Source organism: Besnoitia besnoiti, chromosome III (assembly GCF_002563875.1).
Source record: "Besnoitia besnoiti strain Bb-Ger1 chromosome III, whole genome shotgun sequence".
NCBI classification, from domain to species: domain Eukaryota; phylum Apicomplexa; class Conoidasida; order Eucoccidiorida; family Sarcocystidae; genus Besnoitia; species Besnoitia besnoiti.
This window is the reverse complement of record NC_042358.1, coordinates 4,115,551-4,134,186: the sequence shown is the minus strand read 5'-3', so window position 1 is coordinate 4,134,186 and position 18,636 is coordinate 4,115,551. Positions and strand designations below refer to the sequence as shown.

The 18,636-nt window shown below is 53.6% G+C and overlaps 1 protein-coding gene across 1 annotated transcript; it reads right to left on the bottom strand.

Moving 5' to 3' along the window:
- Positions 1-1,091: 1,091 nt before the first annotated feature.
- Positions 1,092-11,155, bottom strand: BESB_048480 (WD domain, G-beta repeat-containing protein; the record flags this gene model as incomplete). Its single annotated transcript, XM_029363299.1, has 13 exons — positions 1,092-2,660; positions 3,068-3,248; positions 3,602-3,731; positions 4,489-4,730; positions 5,295-5,616; positions 6,340-6,640; positions 7,113-7,380; positions 8,003-8,183; positions 8,289-8,459; positions 8,673-8,879; positions 9,323-9,539; positions 9,846-10,074; positions 10,779-11,155. The coding sequence occupies 13 exons, from the start codon at positions 11,153-11,155 to the stop codon at positions 1,092-1,094; spliced, it is 4,395 nt and encodes a 1,464-aa protein (XP_029220665.1).
- Between the last annotated feature and the right edge of the window lie 7,481 nt (positions 11,156-18,636).

Genomic DNA, 18,636 nt, shown 5'->3' with positions numbered 1-18,636 from the left:
ACCGGGAGGTGCAGCATTCTACTCTCTGTTTCTTGTTTGTTTTTCCTTGTATCTATCTGTTCATCGCGAAATAAACGACACTGTATGCGATCGATCGGAGGCGGTTGTCTCTTTTCTGCGTTCCAACACTTTTTCTGCTCGTCTGCAACGTGCTGCAGGCGTGTACGTACACAAGTTCCTCCACGGTGTGGACACGTATCCCCCGTGCTCGTTTTCTTCTTTTCTCCGAAAAATTTTTCCTTTAAGTCATCCCAGTGAAGCGTTGCTCGCTGAGATGAGATGCCAGGGAACATCGAAGCGATGCAGTTTCCTCCCTGAGGGGGTGTTGACAGTACCATTCACTGAAAAGATCGCCGAAGTCACAAAAATAAGTTGCAGACGCTACGATTGACGTGGAGCTACATCTGCAGCTTGGGGAAAGAAATATGCATATCCGTGTCTCTGTGTATCCTTATTCAGTGCTAGCCGTGTGCCGGTTCGTGCGTCGGGCGCACATCCGACCGAAAATTAAATAAGCTCCGCGTATGTAGAAAGATAATTGTGTTAATCTACAGTTGCATAGACTCAGTGTAACTATATCCCATCGAGACGGATGTGCTACGGCTAAGACAGAGCCGTGGGGTTGGAAGCTTTAGACGCGGAAGAGAGAATGCATGCCTCTCCGCGGCCGACGTCGCGGGCAAGAAAAGCAGAAAATTGGCATCCGGTTTGTAAGCGGCGCTCGCGAATGCATCGCTTGAGAGGTCACCGGAAGCTCGCTCTCGTCACAGTTGCCGAGAATAGAGAAAATCCTAGAGCGGAAAATAAGACAAACTCCTACGCACAGCGTGAGGGGGCTCCAGATGCGAGGCCTTCAATCGGCAAATGGCAGGGACAGGCGCACATCGATGCCAGAGTGGAGAAAGGCAATGGAGAGCGACAGCCGGATGCAGGCGTCTCCCCGTTTCTACCGAGGCAGAAGAAAACTCACGGAGAGGAAACAAAACAGGCAGATCGCAACAGGACAGTTTGTCTTCTGTCACGTGCCCATCACTTTGTGCTTGTGGGCGTGCTTCCGCGCATGCCACGCTGGAGACTGCTTTGCTAGTGTTTCAGGAAGCTTCCTCCCTCTCGGGGCTGTTGGCACCTTCTCGCGCATCCTCACTGGCGCGGCCGTCGCCGCCAAGCTCGTTTGCTTCGTGCGTTGTTGGTTTTTCATTTGCGTCACCGGCTGGGAGTCCATGCGACGCTTCCTGGGCTGAAGCCCCGGACCCCTGCAAACCCCCTTCGAGGTCATTCCTTTCGTCACGTTTGTCTTCCCCTTTGTCTTTCTCTCCTTCCTCCAGCGCGGGCGGGGCTTCGTGTGGTTCATCTCCGCCGACTTCCGTCTGTTTTTCTCCCCCCTCAGGGCTTGCTCCATCGCCTGCTTCGTTGACTTTGTCGTCTCGAAGCGGAAGGGGGGAAGTCGCGTCTACAGTCTCGCTATGTGCCCCCGCCACCGTCTGCTCACTCCCTTCTGAGTTTGTCGAGTGTCTTCGCTCGTGCGAGTCCGCACCCGCTGAGTCTGCTGCAGCTGCAGAAAGTCGCTTTGCAGGAGAGGAGAGTCTCCTCTTCGCCGCAGGTACTTTTCGCGAATTGCCAGTGTTTGACGCCGCCTTCGCTGCGAGAGCGTTCTGCGGATTCGTGCGGGCGGACTCGGGCATTCGCTTTGGCGTCCAGCTGCTTTCTGGGAAGCATTTTTTCTCCACTCTCGATGCTCTGCGCAGATTTGTGTGCGCCTTTCCGAGCGCGTGGTGATTTTGTTGCTGATGGAGCTTCTGTTGGAGGGCCTCATTCTGCGACGTGAGTGCAGCGATTTGCCTCTCCTGCAGCTCGATCGTTTTCTGCAGTTCCTCAGCGGGAGGTTGCGCCGCTGTAGATTCACTCGAGTCGGCGCCATCGTTCACTTTTTGTGTGAATTTTGCGCCGTTTCGAGAAACCCCGTGGACTCGCGCCTCTTGTCGCTCTAGCCGTAGCAGGTTGACCTCGCGTCGCAGGTCGTTGATTTCGCAGATCAGCGAGGCGTTTTCTTGCATGATTTTGATGTTGTCCTGTCTGTGCACTTCGGAGTCTTTGGCTAGGCGGCGCTTGAGAGACTCGACAGACTTCTCCAAGTAGTCCCGCTGGCGATTCTGCTCTTTCAAGATGTCAAAGTCGACGTCGGCCTTCGACACTTCATTCGTGATGTACTTTTGGTAGAGAAACGTGATGGACTCCTTCAGCTGCTTCGGATCTTGGATGTGCTGCACGCACTCGTACAAGTCGTTTTTCATTCGCTTCATTTGGTGTTCAGCGATCGCCAGCTGCTGCCGGCGATCGACGATCTCATCCTGAAGCGCGCGCTGCTTCAACTTGAGCTGACCCAGCTCTAGAGTCGAGAGTTTGTTCTGTCGGTGGTAGTCGACGAGCTCCGCGTCCATCGCTTGGATCTGCCTCTGCATATCCGCAATCGTTCTGTCCTTCGGGTCGATCGTGGCTTTCAGCTCGCGAATCTTGTGACTCAGCACAAACTTGAACTTCTCAAGCTCCTGATTCTGCTTCTTCAGCTCGTACACGCGCTGCTCCTTGTCGCCAATCGTCCTGTCGCGCTCCTGGACTTCCTTCAAAACGATCTCCCTGTCGGTCAGTAGCTTGTCGATGTCCTGAGTAGTCACCCAAAGACACGCGCCCTCTGCTAATAAACGTAAAATGTTTGGCGGACGGCGGCCCGCGCGCCGCTACGATTGAGCTCGTTAGCGATGGGAGTATGAGTCCACAAAAAATTCGGAGCTTTTTGTGCGCTGCAGATCATCGTCGCGGCTGGCGTCGTGTGCACATGCGCGGCGGCAACGCGTGGTGAAGCGGCTTCCTTCCGCTCCTCGCTTCGCGTCTACTTGAAGCGAGAGACGCCAGCGCGTCTTCAGAGTCTTCGGCCCTCGAACGAAATAAGGGTGCTTTCTGTACTCCTTCGTCTGCGCGTCGTGGGCCCTGGCGACTATCTGTGGAAAAAAGTGGAAAGACGAAACATGCTTGGGCACGTCGGTGTCTGACTGTGTTTCGGTTAACTTACCGCTCGGTATCGCTGAGCTATTTCTTCTTTGTGCTTCAGCTCCTCTTTGAGGAGCTCCACTTGTTCCTTTAAATCTTCGTGCCTCTTCCGATGGATGCCGGTTTGCCCGCGCAGCCGGACTTTCTCAGAGTTCTCGTGAGCGAGTTTTTCCTCGTACGTTTCCTTCAGCTCTTCAATTTCGCTGAACAGTTTCCCAAAACACCCCACAGAGAGAGAGGAATGAGCTTCAAAACTGCCTTTGAGGCCCGACACCGAGGAGCGAAAGCAAGCACGCGGCCAGCCAGCCACAGACTCGAACCTAACACCACCTGCTCCTCACACATATCTATACACATAGATATAAAGAGAAAGAGGCTTATATATATATATATATATATATTCCACAGATTCGGAGATGCCTCACGCCTGTGGGGTGTGAACGATAATGTCGCTAGGCGCCCGCGAGCATCTGGTCCACGGTTTCTGCTGGAATGCGCACACGTTTCTCGCCAGGTGGAGCGCAGAACTTCGGAGAGAGTATCCAAACGCCCTAACCGGTCAGCGTCTTCTTCGATTTGTCTGAGGAGCTCTTGGTGCGTTTTGAACGCGAGATCCTTCTGCTGCTGCAGGGTGGCGAGCTCGTCGCGCGAGGCCTTCTTGGAGGCCTCGAAATCTGTCGTCATTTCTGATGAAGCAAGAAGGAACGGAGAGCAACTAACGCTTCAGCGACGGGAGGCCGCAAGCATTCCGACAGCAGCCCACACTTCCAAGAATCAAATAGTGCCCACTGCGCCGACAGTGCTCTCCTCTCTTGCGAAGAATTGTCACTAGCAGCCTAGGAGGCGAGAAGCCACGTAAGGGGGTCTCGATGTGGATCGTTTCACGGGTAAACAAGCGAGCCAGTGAGTGATTGCGCCGGGGACGTCACCGCAGGCTGACTAGGCTGAGCTTTCGCTAAACGTCCAGAATCGGCGAGGAATGCTGAAAGGCCGCTGAATGAGTCACTGTCTCTCTCGCGGGTCTCGCATGCACTTCCCAGCCACGCTTGCTCGTGGTTCAAAGCAAAAGAAGGAAGACTCGTCGGGGAAATCCCTGAGGCGATTGCGGCCCGTCGCCGTGTCTCTTGAGTATCCTCGCCAGGTTGTGGCTACATTAGAACGACGCGTGAGAACTCAGCCCGAGTTTCGAAACTGACTTGCTCCTGCAGGCACTTTCGCGAGGCCTCTCCCTCAAGTATGCTTGTCGGAGGCTCTATGTACACGGCGTAGCTGCATGTGGAACCACCCATATACTTGTGTGTGCAGCTGGACTACTAACGAGATACCGTTTTACGGCTTCTTTGGTAAACGACATGTCGAGGCCTTTGTAGCAAAGTTCGGTTCGAGTGCTTCACGGAAAAATGCCTAGCAAAAAAGAAGAAAGCAGAAATACAGACGACGTACGCGTGAATTTGGCGGAGAACTCGTCGGTGACTTGCTTCAAGCGCGTTTCCCACTCCGCATTGTCGCGCTCTCGCTCGCTCAGTGCTCTGTGGTATCGCGCCACTTCAATCGTCATTTTGTTTTGGAAGTTCGTCTCCATCTGCTGAATCCTTGCGGCGTGCTTCTCCTCCCGGGCTCGCTCTTGCTCAATGAACTCCTGTTCCTGCTCCTGCTTCTCTTCGCGCAAAAGATCGTATTTGTTCCTGCAGCACGTCGGGAGTCGACGCCAGACCTAGACCCAATCCCAGTAATATAGGTTGCTCAGCCTCTGGCTCGCTATCCACTACTTTGTTTTGACTCCGTAGCGAGATTTTGCGGCGCGTCAGCCTCCAGTAGAGGGAGGGAAAGGGGTCATTCAGTGCGTGCGAGGCACCTGAGCGAGTCACGTTCCACAACTGCGCCTATTGAGATCTTTCTGTTTTTGCGATTGAAGACACATATAGACCACCTTCGCTGATATAGCATTTTCGAGTTGGCGAATCTCCTCAAGAGGCCTCAGCACAGAACGCCTCCCACCACACAAGCGGGCAGGCCTCGAGTCGAAACGAAATCCTTCGGTAAGAGATCGGTTTGACAGCGTGCACGAATGCCGCGGACTTCCAGTAGGGAAAACCTCACCCCCGCAGGCATTTTCTCGATGCCAGCCAATCTGCCAGTGGGAAGGGCAACAGCTACGCCCTCGGATTCTCGCCCTTTGGATGCTTTATTCGTTCTTGTAAGTTTTGAGTTGCCGCCCTGGCGGACTCGCCCCGCTGGGCTCTTCTCACCGTTCGAGCTCGAGTTCGTGGTTGTAGCGTTCTTCGAGCTGCAGCAGTTGCTCCTTGTGTTGCGTCTCGCGATTGCGAAGTTGGAAGTCCATCTGATTCGTCAGGTCTTCGACTTGCCGCTCCAGCTCTGTCATCTGCGCCTTGCGTTCGCGGACCTGCGTGCGCGTCACGAGGACTTCGTCGGCGTAGTCGGCTGTCACCAGCTCGTCTTCCTCGTCGAGTTTTTCTTTCTCCACGATTCCGCAGATGCACAGCGTCCCGTCCGCGCCGCAGGAAATCACCAGACTCTCGTCCTTCGACACACAGATGCGTTGAACAGGCGCTGAGCGCAGACGCCAAAACGCGCGGAACAAACGAGCTCGCCGTTCAGAGGAGGCAGTCTACCAGTGAGTGACGTCTTCCTGCTCCAGGTTAGGGTCTATACAGTTTTCAGAACATGAGTTTATGACGTGAAAGCGAGCGAAGGAGAGGGCACCTTTAGACCGCGCGCGAGGGGGACGGAAAATGCGTCCACAGCAGTCCGACGTAGGTTTCTATGCGGCTCTTCAGAGTTACTGCGGAGGCGAGTACCGCCGGAGATGCTACACGCCCTAAAAGGAATTGCATCGCAGGCAGCTCGCAGCGACTGCGACGCGCACCGTAAGAGTAAGATGAGATGACTTTCCTCGCCTACACGTACAGTGTATGCAGATATCTATACATCATACGCACGCGCGTGTGTATGGATGTCTGTCGACAAACACTCTGATTTCAGGCATGTGTGTCTGTCAACCTGAGTCTCAGCAGGGGAGAGTGGGACGAAACATGTGTGAGGGCTATATAAGCGCAATGACGTCTGTCTGAGGTTTGAACATCGGCCTCTCTCGCCAGTATTTTTAACGAAGAGCCTGCACGACCGGGGGCAGGGCCCTGGTGTATCCGCAGATCAGGTCAACGCCAAGTGCTTCTCGTGGGCAGTTAAGGCCACGTTGTATCGGTGTGCGTGGCTGGCTGCCGCTCAAGAGTGGCGTGTTTTGTTCGCGTAGAATCCTTGGTTGCAACTCACCGGCGTGGCAATGGTACCGCAGGTATTCTCCGGTCAGAGGGAAGGCGTAGCTGCGCAGCTGCCCTGGGCAGTCTGCATCGGCTGTTCCAGCGAAGAGCGCCCGCCTCTTTCTGGGGAGCGCGAGCGCAGAGAGGGTGCTTCCTGCGTCGTAGGTGTTGACTAGCTGCGAGTTTGAGACCTCCTTCAGCGAACTGTCCGATCCCACAACCAAGAGTGTGTTCAGCGCCTCTTCGCCCCGATACGCGACAACCGAGCTGAAGCTTATGCCTTTGTGTACCCAGTCCGAGATGCGGGCGCCGTCCTGACAGCATGCAACCGCGCAGAGGAACACGCGGACTCGCGAGGGCGCCGGCAAAACAGAGCAGGAATACGCACATACGCTTGCGAATCTGAGAGATTTTTGCACCACGTTTGACAATGCAGGTCTCTGTTGGGCGCACACTGGAACAGCGGTTTGCTGGTTCAGAGGGACCAGTTTGTGAGCAGGCTCATATGTGGTGCCTCAGGGGGCAGAACGAGTGTGCGTCTAGCACACCCGCTTCTAGTTTGTTTCTGTTGTGTCACGCGCGGCATACAATGGTTTGACCTCGTTTTCGCAACGTGCGGGAAGGAAGACTGAGGCGAGGGAGGGCACTACATGCGTCGCGCAACCGTACTTAAACACTGGATACTCACAGGCTCAGCTCGCAGTCTGGCTCCACTGTTCGCGGAAGAAGAATGTACAAGAGCGGCAGCAAGATTCAAGCTCGGGGTCACGGTGACTTATCACTTACCTTTGTGATGTAGTATTCGTAGACAGCTCCGTCCATACCAGTGGACGCGAGAATGGTGTCGTCCGGAGACCAGCAGAGCGCACGAACTTTCGAGTTATGGCCTCTGAGCGTCGCCACCGAGCGACACGTGTACGTTTCGTATACCTGAATCAGATTTGAGTGGACTGCTGCGAAGAGGTGGCCGCCGTTGGAAAAGCGACACTCCCGACAGCCTTTGATGAGGAACTCTTTCATCGTCCTCAGCTCGTCGAGAAGCAGATTCATGAGCCTGAGACAAAGCGGCGGACACAGTCGCGCTTACGGTGAGCGGAAGATTTCTCTGGTCTGTATGCCTTGGGGCACCTCTGCGCGTCTACATGCGTGATTATAGGGGCTTTTATAGGTGGAATGGACGATGTATCTGCATGGTATATATTGAGCTCTGCTTCCGTTGAATGTAGTCCGCCCGCCCGCTGATTGGTCCTTAGCAGATGTCTACGGGGGCTTCTGTCTGACGAGAAACTCCCACCCATGGACGACCGGCTCTGTGAAGAGTGACTTCGTAAAACGGCGTGAGGCCCATTCCGTGTACTCCGGCACGCACACTTCTTCGCTGTCAACAGAAAAGATACACTTCAGAAGTGTATTCGCATGCAAAACTGCGGTTATCTGCAGTGGCAGTAGAGCAGTGACTCTAGGCAAGTGCCATGTGGTGTCTGGCATGTACTTGGATATACATAAATCCGTTCTGTGACGTTTAGTTGAGGACAGTGTTAACTGGGAAGCTAAAGATTCCTTAGCGGTGCTGGGTGACCGGCGTGGCTCGTTCAAACTAACGCTTGTCCGAGTGCGTGTCAGACGAATGTCAACTTAGGTGGAACTTTTTGTTTCTGTAGCGGACGTGGGCAGACCGGAGTTTGTCAGAAAATCCGGCGAGAATGTGGAAGCCGGATGGGTGGAAGGCGACGCTGTAGACTTCCTCGGAGTAGAACTTGCAGAGCTCTACCGAGTTCTCTAGGAAATTCCACACTCGGATCGATTTGTCTTCGCCGCAAGTCACGATCAGAGGTTTCAACTCGCAGACATCGAGTCCTGAGAGGAAGACGAACACTCGCAACAGGACGCCACTTCTCGACAGAGAATCTGGTATCGCCTCGGTACCACCGCAGTCGTCCTCTCGCCAAATGAGCGTCGTACCGAGTATGGGGCCGATATGGAAGGGCGTGTGCAGGTAGGTGAGGCCCTGGTTTTCTTCAGCGCCGATCTTCCTTGAGCATTTGGTAGAGATCTGGAAGATTTGCGAATTTGAGAGGCAGACGCAGAGAGAGTCTTCGTGGGGCGCGAGAGTGATACTCGTGACGCGAGCTCCTGAAATACACACAATACAGATACCGTCACAAGGCACCTGTACGAGAGCCCGAATGGTTGGTACCGGGCGTTTGACTCGCCATGAATTTCTGGCAGCATCTTGTGCCAACCGTGAGCCTCTCGGCGCATCTTCGGTGCACAGTCCACGATTCTGACGGGAACAGAGTGTGGGAGTATCCAGTTTGTTGGGCCGGAGCGTCGACGGGAAATTACCTGCATTTTGGTGCTCCACTTTCAGCTCCATCGCTGCCTTGTACTGCTCGTCGCCCGCGTTTTCATACAGGTGCAGCGTCGCGTCTTCCCCACCGCAGATAAAACCCTTGCTCGTGGGTATGATGCAGAGAACGGAGCCCTTGGAGCCCGGCGCACATGTTAGAGACGCCCTGAAATCCCCTCCGTTGTCAAATAAAAGAAGCTCCCCTAAAGGCACGCGCTTAACTGCCGCCGCGAACACATTGGAGTGGATCCACGCATGTGAACGTTCGGAGTGGGACGCGTCGTGAAGCAGTCAAACGCGTTCCCCCTTTGGAGGCACTACAGTGTGTTCGTACGCACATAGCCCAGACACTCTCTGTGGTTGCCACAACAGAAGAACTCTGCCTTATGGCATGAACGTACGGATGCACGCGTGCGCGTATATGCATCTAAGTTTGGAGAGTTTTCCAGACAGATTTACAGTCGGACAACAAGCGCTCGTCTGACGCGCGTATTGCGTACTCATTGAGGGGCGAGGCGAGCTACACGGCAGCTCTATGAATACCCACCCATGCAGTCAGGAAACGCACATATCTGTCCACAGTCGATCGTCACGGATGCGCGTTGGATAGCTGCTTCCGTTTCCTTCTGCAGGCCTGCTTCCGTACCTGCTTCCGTGCCAGCTATGATGTTCCCATCCATCAGCCACGCATGGCAAGTGTATCCTTGCCCTTCCCGTTTTAGGAGATGATTTTGCACTGGGCGGAAGCTCCCGTCTTGGAGCTTCATCAAGCGGCTCACGCCATCACCAATCATGCAGACGACGTTTGCGTCTACGGGGTTGAAGGAGCATTCACAGTGGCGAACTTTGGAAGGGATGTTGATCTGCGGGCACCGAAGTGTGTGCGAGTCAAAAGAGACACAGGTTTCGTCTTCTCTCGCGCGTGGATGTGTTACCGGCGTGATACTTGCAAAGACATACGGAAGTGCAACCCAGTGCGTACCGCTCTAGTTTTGCGTTTTCTACTCGATAGGAGACTCCATGGTTCCCAGGCGTGCCGAGCGAATCTTTCGACATGTGAGGATATTTTGGTGAGGGCGCTAAATCCGCAGCACCGCGTCGAGGGCGTCAGTCAGCAGCTGTGCTGTCAAATTTGCTTGCGGGAGGGGAGGGCACCGCTGTTTACTCACCTTGTAGGACGCAAGGACTTTGGGTTTCTCCCACGCCCAGTAGACGAGGCACCAATCCGGTGGCCCCCCGAGAGCCAGGAGCAATTTTGTGTCTGATGAAAATGCAAGACTGACGAAGCTGGTGGACGCACACTCAACGAAGGCCAGCGACTTCTTTCTCTTGTTCGTCAGCAGATCGTGAATAGTCACCAGTGCCCTTTGCGGGCACTTCTCGCCCACCGCCAGAAACCTGAGAGCGCACTCAAAAACGGAATGCTTCCTACACGAGGGACGCGTCGCAGGCGGGTGAACACTCCTGACATGATGGATAGTGGTTGCCGTGATATGTAGTAGATCATGCTTTTCTTGCGTCTTCCTCACAACAGAGGCAGGGACATATTTAGCGTCAGCCGCAACGTCCACGGGGAAGGATGGGGAACCGTCCTGTTGGCAGTATTTCTAGTAGCCCGCGAAAGAGTCGACACTGGTTAGTTGCAAAATAGTAGCGTTCGCGCCGGAGGGCGGGCGCCATTACAGCTAAGCACACCGCCTGCAAAACAAGTTTCCGACGCGTATGTGACGAGTTCTGATATAAATAACATCCCCAAAGCGAAGCTGCTATTAGAGGCAAGTTCGTGCTGAGGCCGTGCGGGTTGGGGAAGTACGCCTGCGGCGCTTTACGACGTTGATTCTCGTGTAGCGTGCCGCCTAGTGTTACGACACTCGCAAAACTCATGTGCTGCATCTATTGTTTGAGCTTTCTGCTGGCCACTATCATGCAAAAAGTGACATCACTCGAGAGAGTTTCACTGTAGGTGAAAACGTTAGAAGACGGACCTCGCGACCCGTTAATGAGTCATTCCTGATACGTTTCTCTTTTTCGTTGACGTTGTATGGCCACTGTGCAAATACCACCTGAGACTGGAGTTCAAGCCTCGCCATAACTTCACGTACCGCCGATTCATGCTCATAGCCAGACACGTGCAGCCTGTGGACTCGTCAGAGCCGAGAAGGAATTTCTGTGTCCTCGTCTCCGTAGAGTACAGTACAACATGGTGCCCTGCTGGATACGCAACGAGTCCTTGTTCGACGTAATGAACGGCATTTTTTACATCGCCTTTTGCTCCAAAGATATGACGATGAACCAAACTTGCGGCTTGCGGCCCTGCGCTAGTCTCTTCGTCTCCTTCTTTTCCATGTCCAGATGAACCTGGGGATCCGGCACTGGGTGGCACCCCCCCGCTACTCTCCGGAGATGCGTGCGGTGCTGCTGACGCCCTGGAGCCCTCTTCCGCTACCACCGCGTAGGGCACTGCCCGACCTTTGTCCATTGTAAATGCCACGAACAGGAAAAGGCGTTAGACGAGTCTTGAACGAGCTCAAAGAGTAGCAGTTATCCCCACCCTTGTATTTCGTGTGCGGCACCGCTCAGGGGTGCAGGTGTCAGCCCAGTTCCTTTTGACTGGAGAGAACTGACGGCGGATGGGTGCGCTGGCACCAGGGGAAAAAATGAAGTAATAACACTGAACTTCAAAAAGCGCCTGCCAGTGAAAGGAATATGCATGTATATAAGCTCTGGTGGTAGACGAGATACATGGGTTCTCCGTTGCAAAGTCGTCCGGTTCTGATTAGAGGGGCAGGGGCAATATGGCAAGCGCGTTTGGATGCAGACGAGTTTGTATTATTGCTAATGCTGCATTACGAGGCCTAAAGTCTGCATCTATCACGCGCAGAAGCCGGTGTCTGTTTTCCAACTGTCGACATCAGCACACCGCTCGCGTCCGCCTTCCAGTGTCGAGGACACACACCTTACAATCCCATACAGTGCATTCACGCAACACGAGCAAATACTTGTCTGAAGGGAAACCCTTTGGCAGAAATCGGGTTAATCTGGATGCAGAGGCAGGTGCGCTCTTTAGCAAATTTCGTCTGCGCCGTCACTAACCGGTTACCACTCGGAAGTGTGGCATACTTTACCATCTTTTGAGCATTGCTGCGATTTACTTGAGCGGATGGGCGTGTTACCCTAAGCGACCAGGTCACTGTGACGTATACTTGCATTGACACCAAGTTTGCATCGAAGCCCTAGAGGACGCGGCGGCACTTCGGTCTCGTCAAGTATCCGACGACGATCGATTTCAGAGGCGCTGAGGTAAATGACGTACCAGCCCTGGGTGTGTTCCGACTGTTCAGAAGCAATGAATGCCACTGGGCCCTCGCGTAGACAAAACGGGAAAGTATGGCGCAAACCACTGCATGCAGATCTGGGATAAAGCTCGCGAAAACCCTCGCTGATACGCTAGGCGCCGTATGGGCATCCCAGTCAACGGCTACCCATTTCACTACCAGGTTGGGCAGTCGGATACACAACAGGGCATGGACACTCCGCTGTTCCGAAACGTCCCCTCTACTGCGGGGTACCACTTGCTGCCCACACAATCCTGCGTTAGAGATCGGAAGTGCCTGGTGTTTCAAAGAGAATAGAGTTTGTCGAGGTGGGGCCCCCCGCGACCCACCGAGAGGATAGCAGCCTCCCCGTGTAAAGTGTGATGATCCAAAGTACTTTACATGAGAATCGTACATAACATGTGACCAAATATTGGGAAGCCACACGCGCTGACACGCTGTAATTGCAAAGGGTCCCTAGGTCTAGGCTCAGAAGGGCGTTGTAACGCCGGATTTCTTGTCGCAGGAAGAAATATGGACGTAGTATTTCCTCTCTATGCCTGACAGTTTCCATATGAGCTCAAAGTCAGGAAGCCATTAAAAAAAAATTGTCTGCGTGCCTTGCCTCCGAGGAACGGTTTTGTTTTAGGTATTGCACAATACAATGCGTGTGACATAACGGTACTCTATAAGCAAGACGGCTCCTAGCACCAAGAGGGCGATTGTAAGCCAACAGAGTCCAGCGCCAGAGCCCCCCTAATTTGAAACGGATTCAGGTGCCATTCTGTAATGGGAAGATTCATATTGGGCTACATATATATATATTCCGAATCAAGGTCTGAAAGGTCCTCCAACGCGGATGGTGGCAACCTCGTCGTGCGCATGTTGGGGTGAGACGTGTTTTGTTGGGCCTGGCGCATCATGGCATAAAGTCGTATCCGGGCTAGTGCGCAGTTTCCCTTGGAAAGAGACACAGCTGTGGCAGAAGAAGGTCTCGCGCGAGGGGACATCGATGCCAGCCTTGCTTTCGCATAACGAAACGTTGGTTATTGGGAGTTGTGCAGCCCGAATCACCATGGAATGTACATCATTCCGCGTTTCATTCTCCACGCAACTCTACGGAACGGAGCTTTGAGCGCATTCCCTTGTTCAGAGAGCACCAAAGGAGAATAAACTATTCCAGGGGCGCCAAACTCGTCCATATAGTCACAGAGGGTGGGGGAACGCTCTGACGCGATGCATGGGGATGGCGAGAGCGAGACCGAAGCGGAGACCCTCTAGGTCGTCATCTATTCCCTGCAGTGCTTGCATGCCTAGGGGCGCTGACAACGTTGTCTCCTCACTCTTTGGCACCGTCAATGCAGTCCTCTAGACAAGAACCATAGAATTCCACAGGAAACAGCTGTTCGATGGTTTCTGTTAACGCAAGGATCCTCAGCTCGTAACTGCTGTTTTCCGCTCGCACAGCGTCGCTCCGGGTATGATAGAGGTATAGCCGAAACAGTGACTTGAATGACACCTGAACCGGTTTTCTGAAAACGATCATCAAACGTGCTTAGCAATGCCCTCTGCCGGCCGCGCTCTTCTACGGTCGTTTGGGTTCGCAGGCAGCGCCGACATGTACCAGCTGATCACCTCTATTCCCGAGAAACACGGACGTGCTTCTTATCTGCTTTGTTTTCTTTATAGAGATAAAATACACGAAGAAGCCATCAAAGACACACTGCTGTGCGACGCAAGTTAGTTCCACAGTGAGATGCTCCGCGCACGCCTATCGTTGCTTGTTCCTCTTGCATGGTTCTTACACTGAGGCGTTCGCACGCGACGGGAAGAAACAGAGAGCATGACCAATGCCACGGGCGAAATCCGAGCGTGAGCTAGCGGGTTCAGAAAGAGCTGATATGAACAGGTGCATGAGGAAAACTAGGAACGGAGACGTGCGCGGACGTGTGTAACAGTCGCACGCCTCTCCGGATCCAACCACAATCCTGCACGCGGCAATTCCTCCGCACCAAACTTCCGCCCAACGATTGCGCGGACTCAGGAGACTTCGAGTCACAAGAGACTACAGTGAATTGGTCCCCTGCCGCTCCCAGTTTCCGACAAAATAATTGCTACTTGTCGTCAAACCGATCCATATTCTAGCAAGTTTTATCACTAGAATTCCCCGTTCAAGGTGTCTTATGAACTGTAAAATGAAATCCCTAAGGCTTCGCATTTCGGGAAAAGAGCTGTCATGAGGATGATAGGAGTCGCAGAGGTTTGGGAATCGCCTATTTTGGGGCCTACTCGTTAGTATGTGCCATGCAGTACTGGCAGCGTCCGCTAGCAGAGCTCCTATGCTGAGTCTTGTGTGACTGTACGAGTGCAACTCACCGCGAGCTTAAATCGGAGATTCGCCGATTTCCCAGATAAGTACATTTTAGCGCTTAGCATGCTTATGGTTCGTGAAACCCTCAGCGGTGGATGCTGGTTCTTGCGCCTTCAGTGACGCGTTCACACGCGGACAAGCAGTGCCCAAGTGGACGTGGGCTAGCAGATGCGGAGATTTTACGCAGAAAGCCCTGTTGCAGAAACTACAGTTGAGTCCCCAGGAAGCAGTGGCATGTACCATGGAGGCAATCAGAGTCGCGCTGTGAGTTAAGAATTATCATGGTTTTAAATCGAAGAGAACTCACCTTTTTTCCATCTTCACGTGCCAGGTGTGCGCGTTGCGGATTGTAAGGCAGAGCATGCAGGGGGGGGGGTGTCGGTGCCCTTGCACAAGGTTCCACACTTTCGGGGGTGCTAACGATTTAATTCTCCTCGGGTGACTTGCTAGTGGCCTTCTGTGATTTCACAACTGACAATCGTTACCAATCTCCCCTCTTGATTCCAGATCACATGTTTACATAAGCGACCAACTCACTGACCCCTCTTGCGGCGAGGTAGTGCATTTTTTCGGAAACCTTTTGGTTTTCATCCTGCCACCCTGTTTCTGTCAAACTCCCGTTGTCTGGCCAAACACGCCTGTATTCCGGAGGCTTCTCTTCTTCGGCTCGTGGATAGCGCTTCGGTGACTGGTACTCTCCATAGACACCTCAAGGCAAAGAGCATTTTTAGGCAGACCGGCACACGGTTTAAGATCTTCTCCCGTTCTTGTCTGGCGACGGCGCTCGCGAGCGAATTTCCGTCAGGTGCTACTGAGCCGTTTCGGCCCGCCAGCTTAACTCGCCAGACTTTCTCTCGAGGTTCTGGTCGGTGCTGCATCACGGCTGGCCAGAGAATAATTTATCGTTTGTGACTGCACCTACGAGTTCGTATGCTAATCTTTTACAAGCATGGGCCGCAGGCCTAGCTTCGGAACATGTCGCTTTCCTGCTGCGACGGATTTACACCGCTAGCACAATGACCCTGTGTTTATTTCTTTTCCTGTTCTACGTGCTATGCGGCGGCCTGTTGCTGCCCGTCTGTATGCACGTTTTCCATCCCAATCCGCGGGAGCTTAATCACGAGCTTATGCACTTCGATGTAAACCGCAGCGTTGTGGGGGTGACTCTGTCCTTCTTCGATCGGTACGTTGTCTGGCTGCTGATCTAGGAGGACTGTACCAGCACGACTTTCGCTGTGGATGGATGCCGACACACAGTCAACACACAGGCAACGGAAGTCGAAATTCCACCTTGTCACCTCAAGGCGAGAATGCAGCCGAGACGAGAATGCCTTGGTCTGTTCTGCTGCGGTCTTTTCTGTCCAGTGGAGCCTCACATGCTTCTGCATCTCATGGCGGCGTTCGCGCCGCCAACTGCGTGCGCCTGTCTGACCGCTGCACTGCCTCGTCATCATGGCGCCTAGAGTGAGATGTCGTTTTATATGTCGCGGGGCCACTCCCCTCCGTTCGTCTGTATACTTTTTTCTGAGACCCCCTTCGCCCATCTTGTAGGTGGTCCTCTTCTTTTTTAACTCTCCGAACCGGCCGTCCAAGTGGGATTCGTGTTCGCTGAGTGTCTGGCTCGCTTCACGAGCTCAGCCGGTTGACGCTCAGACGCTTCTGGGTGGTCCGTTGTAACGTTTGCTTGAATATATATCGGGATGCCTGACTTTTCCTCGGCCGACAGGCGGGTGCATGCGCTCAAAGTCATGAACTCGAGGGGCGTCCTTGTACCCTCTGTGGGATGGGTTCTGCAGTCTGAACGCAATAGCGAGTATTTGCATCTAGGGTCTCAGGCGGGCATCTCCGTACACACACATGTGTATGTATACACATATCTCTATGTGTATGTGAGAGATTTCGTGCTGCACCTGTCGATCGACGCAAACAGATTGAGAGGCAGGTTTCATTTTGCCAGTCAAGCCCCCCGGGGGCGGCGAATGAGCGGATGGGCCGTGGACGCGTGCGCGGCTGCCTGAGACCTCGCCGGGCTGCTTGTCAGTGGGTCGGCTCTAGCACTCGTATCAGCACACAGCCCCCGAGGAGTCGCTCGCGAAATGGCTCGTGCGGGTTTCGGCTGCGTGTGACGAATTTGACAGCCCGGTGGGAGAAGACCTCGTTAGCCTCTCAAGGCACGCCACGAACGTCTGCGTCGTTGTCTTGGCCCCTGCTCCAGACATGTGGCAACGAGGAGTGAAGCAGTTTCAGATTTTCAGGATCTGTTCTATCAACAGAAGCACACGCCAGTTTGGGAATCGTTTGGTTAATAGGGAAATCGTTAACGAAGCGAAGCGCAGGGGTGGAGTTTTGCTGGAGTTCGTCAACAGTCGTTTCTGCACCAGCCTCTTCTGGGGAAGAGTTTTTGCTGTTCCGCTTCTTCGCGCAGCGTGACAGTTTTTCGGGGGACTCGATCCATATGAAGGCCTCCCTAGCTTCGTGTTTTTATTGTGCACAAAAGATGGCAGTGAATGTCGAGGTTTACGTGATCTCTGCGAGGCGACGGCGCAGCTGCCTCGCTGGGTAAGTTGTGCAGGGCGCAGGTCTGTGTATACCCGTATGTTGGAGCCTTGCCCGGGCAGTCGACAATTGGGAGGGCTTTCTTTAGTTGAATGGAGTGGTCTCTTCTGAGAAAAACTCAGTCCTGCACCCAATATTCGTGACACGGCAGCATACCCACCGGTTTGCGTTTTTCACACGCCTGGACAGCGAGCGGCTTTCTCAACAAGCACCCGTGTGTTGGATTGGCAGAAGAGATAGTGGACATTCAAACGCCTGTCAGTCAGCTAGTAAATCGTGCCGTGAGACGGTCTCAGGTAGTCGATCCAGCTGCACAGAGTGCAAAAGAAGGCAAGATCTGCCGCGTGAACTTCCTCACGTAGCGTCTGAGCCAACCGAAGAACCATACTCTGTAAACGAGCAGAGGACTCGAGGCGTGCGTCGTTTCCACCTACTGACACTATAGCAGTTGTTGCCGGGGGCTTGAAGACCCCGTCATGCTCACTTTTATATAATAGATAACTAGGGATGCACGTGACTTCACTTTCGCTGTAAATCGAAGCCCAGAAGCTCCACCGAATCTCAGCCTCCCTGGCCACCTGGACTACCCGGAGAAAGCATTCCATGGATGCAGATGGCAACAGACAGGCCCTTGTGGCGAAGCCACCAATCAGACGACGCAGCCCACTGCCGTGTTGGGCATTCGCCCTTGCAACGTTTGTGGTTCGTGTGTAGTTCAGTGGTTCGCTCAAAGCATCTTAGCCGACCACAAGACTCTCCACTACCAGCTAATGGGTGACACTGTTTTCGTTTCTTCCTCACGTTTGGGAGTTTGTTGCACAGATCGGATCTCTGTTTCTCGTAAATCTACCTTTTGAGGTCCTTTCGCTGGACTACGTTTCCAAAATCCCTGCCAATGGAACAAACTAACAGCACGGGAGCTCACAGTGCTGCCTGAAGTCTCCAGCCACACATCCCCGTCTCTAGGGAACACCTCGTCATACCATAGGCCTTTCGCAGCACCTCAAATTGCACGATCGGAACTCAGGCTACCTGATAACAATCCACGAAGCTCACGGAACGGCTCAACAAGGAAAATTCGAAAGAGTGAGCCGGAAGACACCGCCGACACCGGGTACGCGGTGCTCAAAACCATAAGATGGCAGGCGAGGTGGAAACGTGGAAAGTAGTCTGGCCATTAGCCCCGTCAGTTTCAAGTCCGAAAAAACGGCATTTGTGTCACCGAATGGTTTACCCATGGGCCGATCGTGCTATAAAATCTTCTAGGGGAACGAGGGATAACAGGAAAATATGGTCGTTGCATGTTAACTGCAAAGCGACAAGCGCGGAGGGGGGTGGCTGGTGAGCAGTGTGACGCGGACTACCCCCTTCCGATTTATGCTTCTCTTTCAGCTCTTCGTCTAGCGGCTCTTACCTCGTTCAAATTAAGTGCAGGAACTCATATCGCAGCAACCCGATCGGTTGCTTCCACATTTATCGACGATGTACTGCATTCTGCATCAACAGTTGCGGATCTAGCGTTTGGGTGGTGAAAAGGACGACCCCCCCCAGGACAGCGTCTTCCAACGCGCCTCCCACTTTTCCCGTACACTTGAGGTTGCAATCCGCTGAAGCTCTTTTTCGCAAAAATCTGGGCGCCCTCTTTTCTCCAAATGCATCTGAAGTGTTTCCTACATCTGTAACCAGAGTTTTTCCTGTTTAGAGGACTTAACGTCCAGT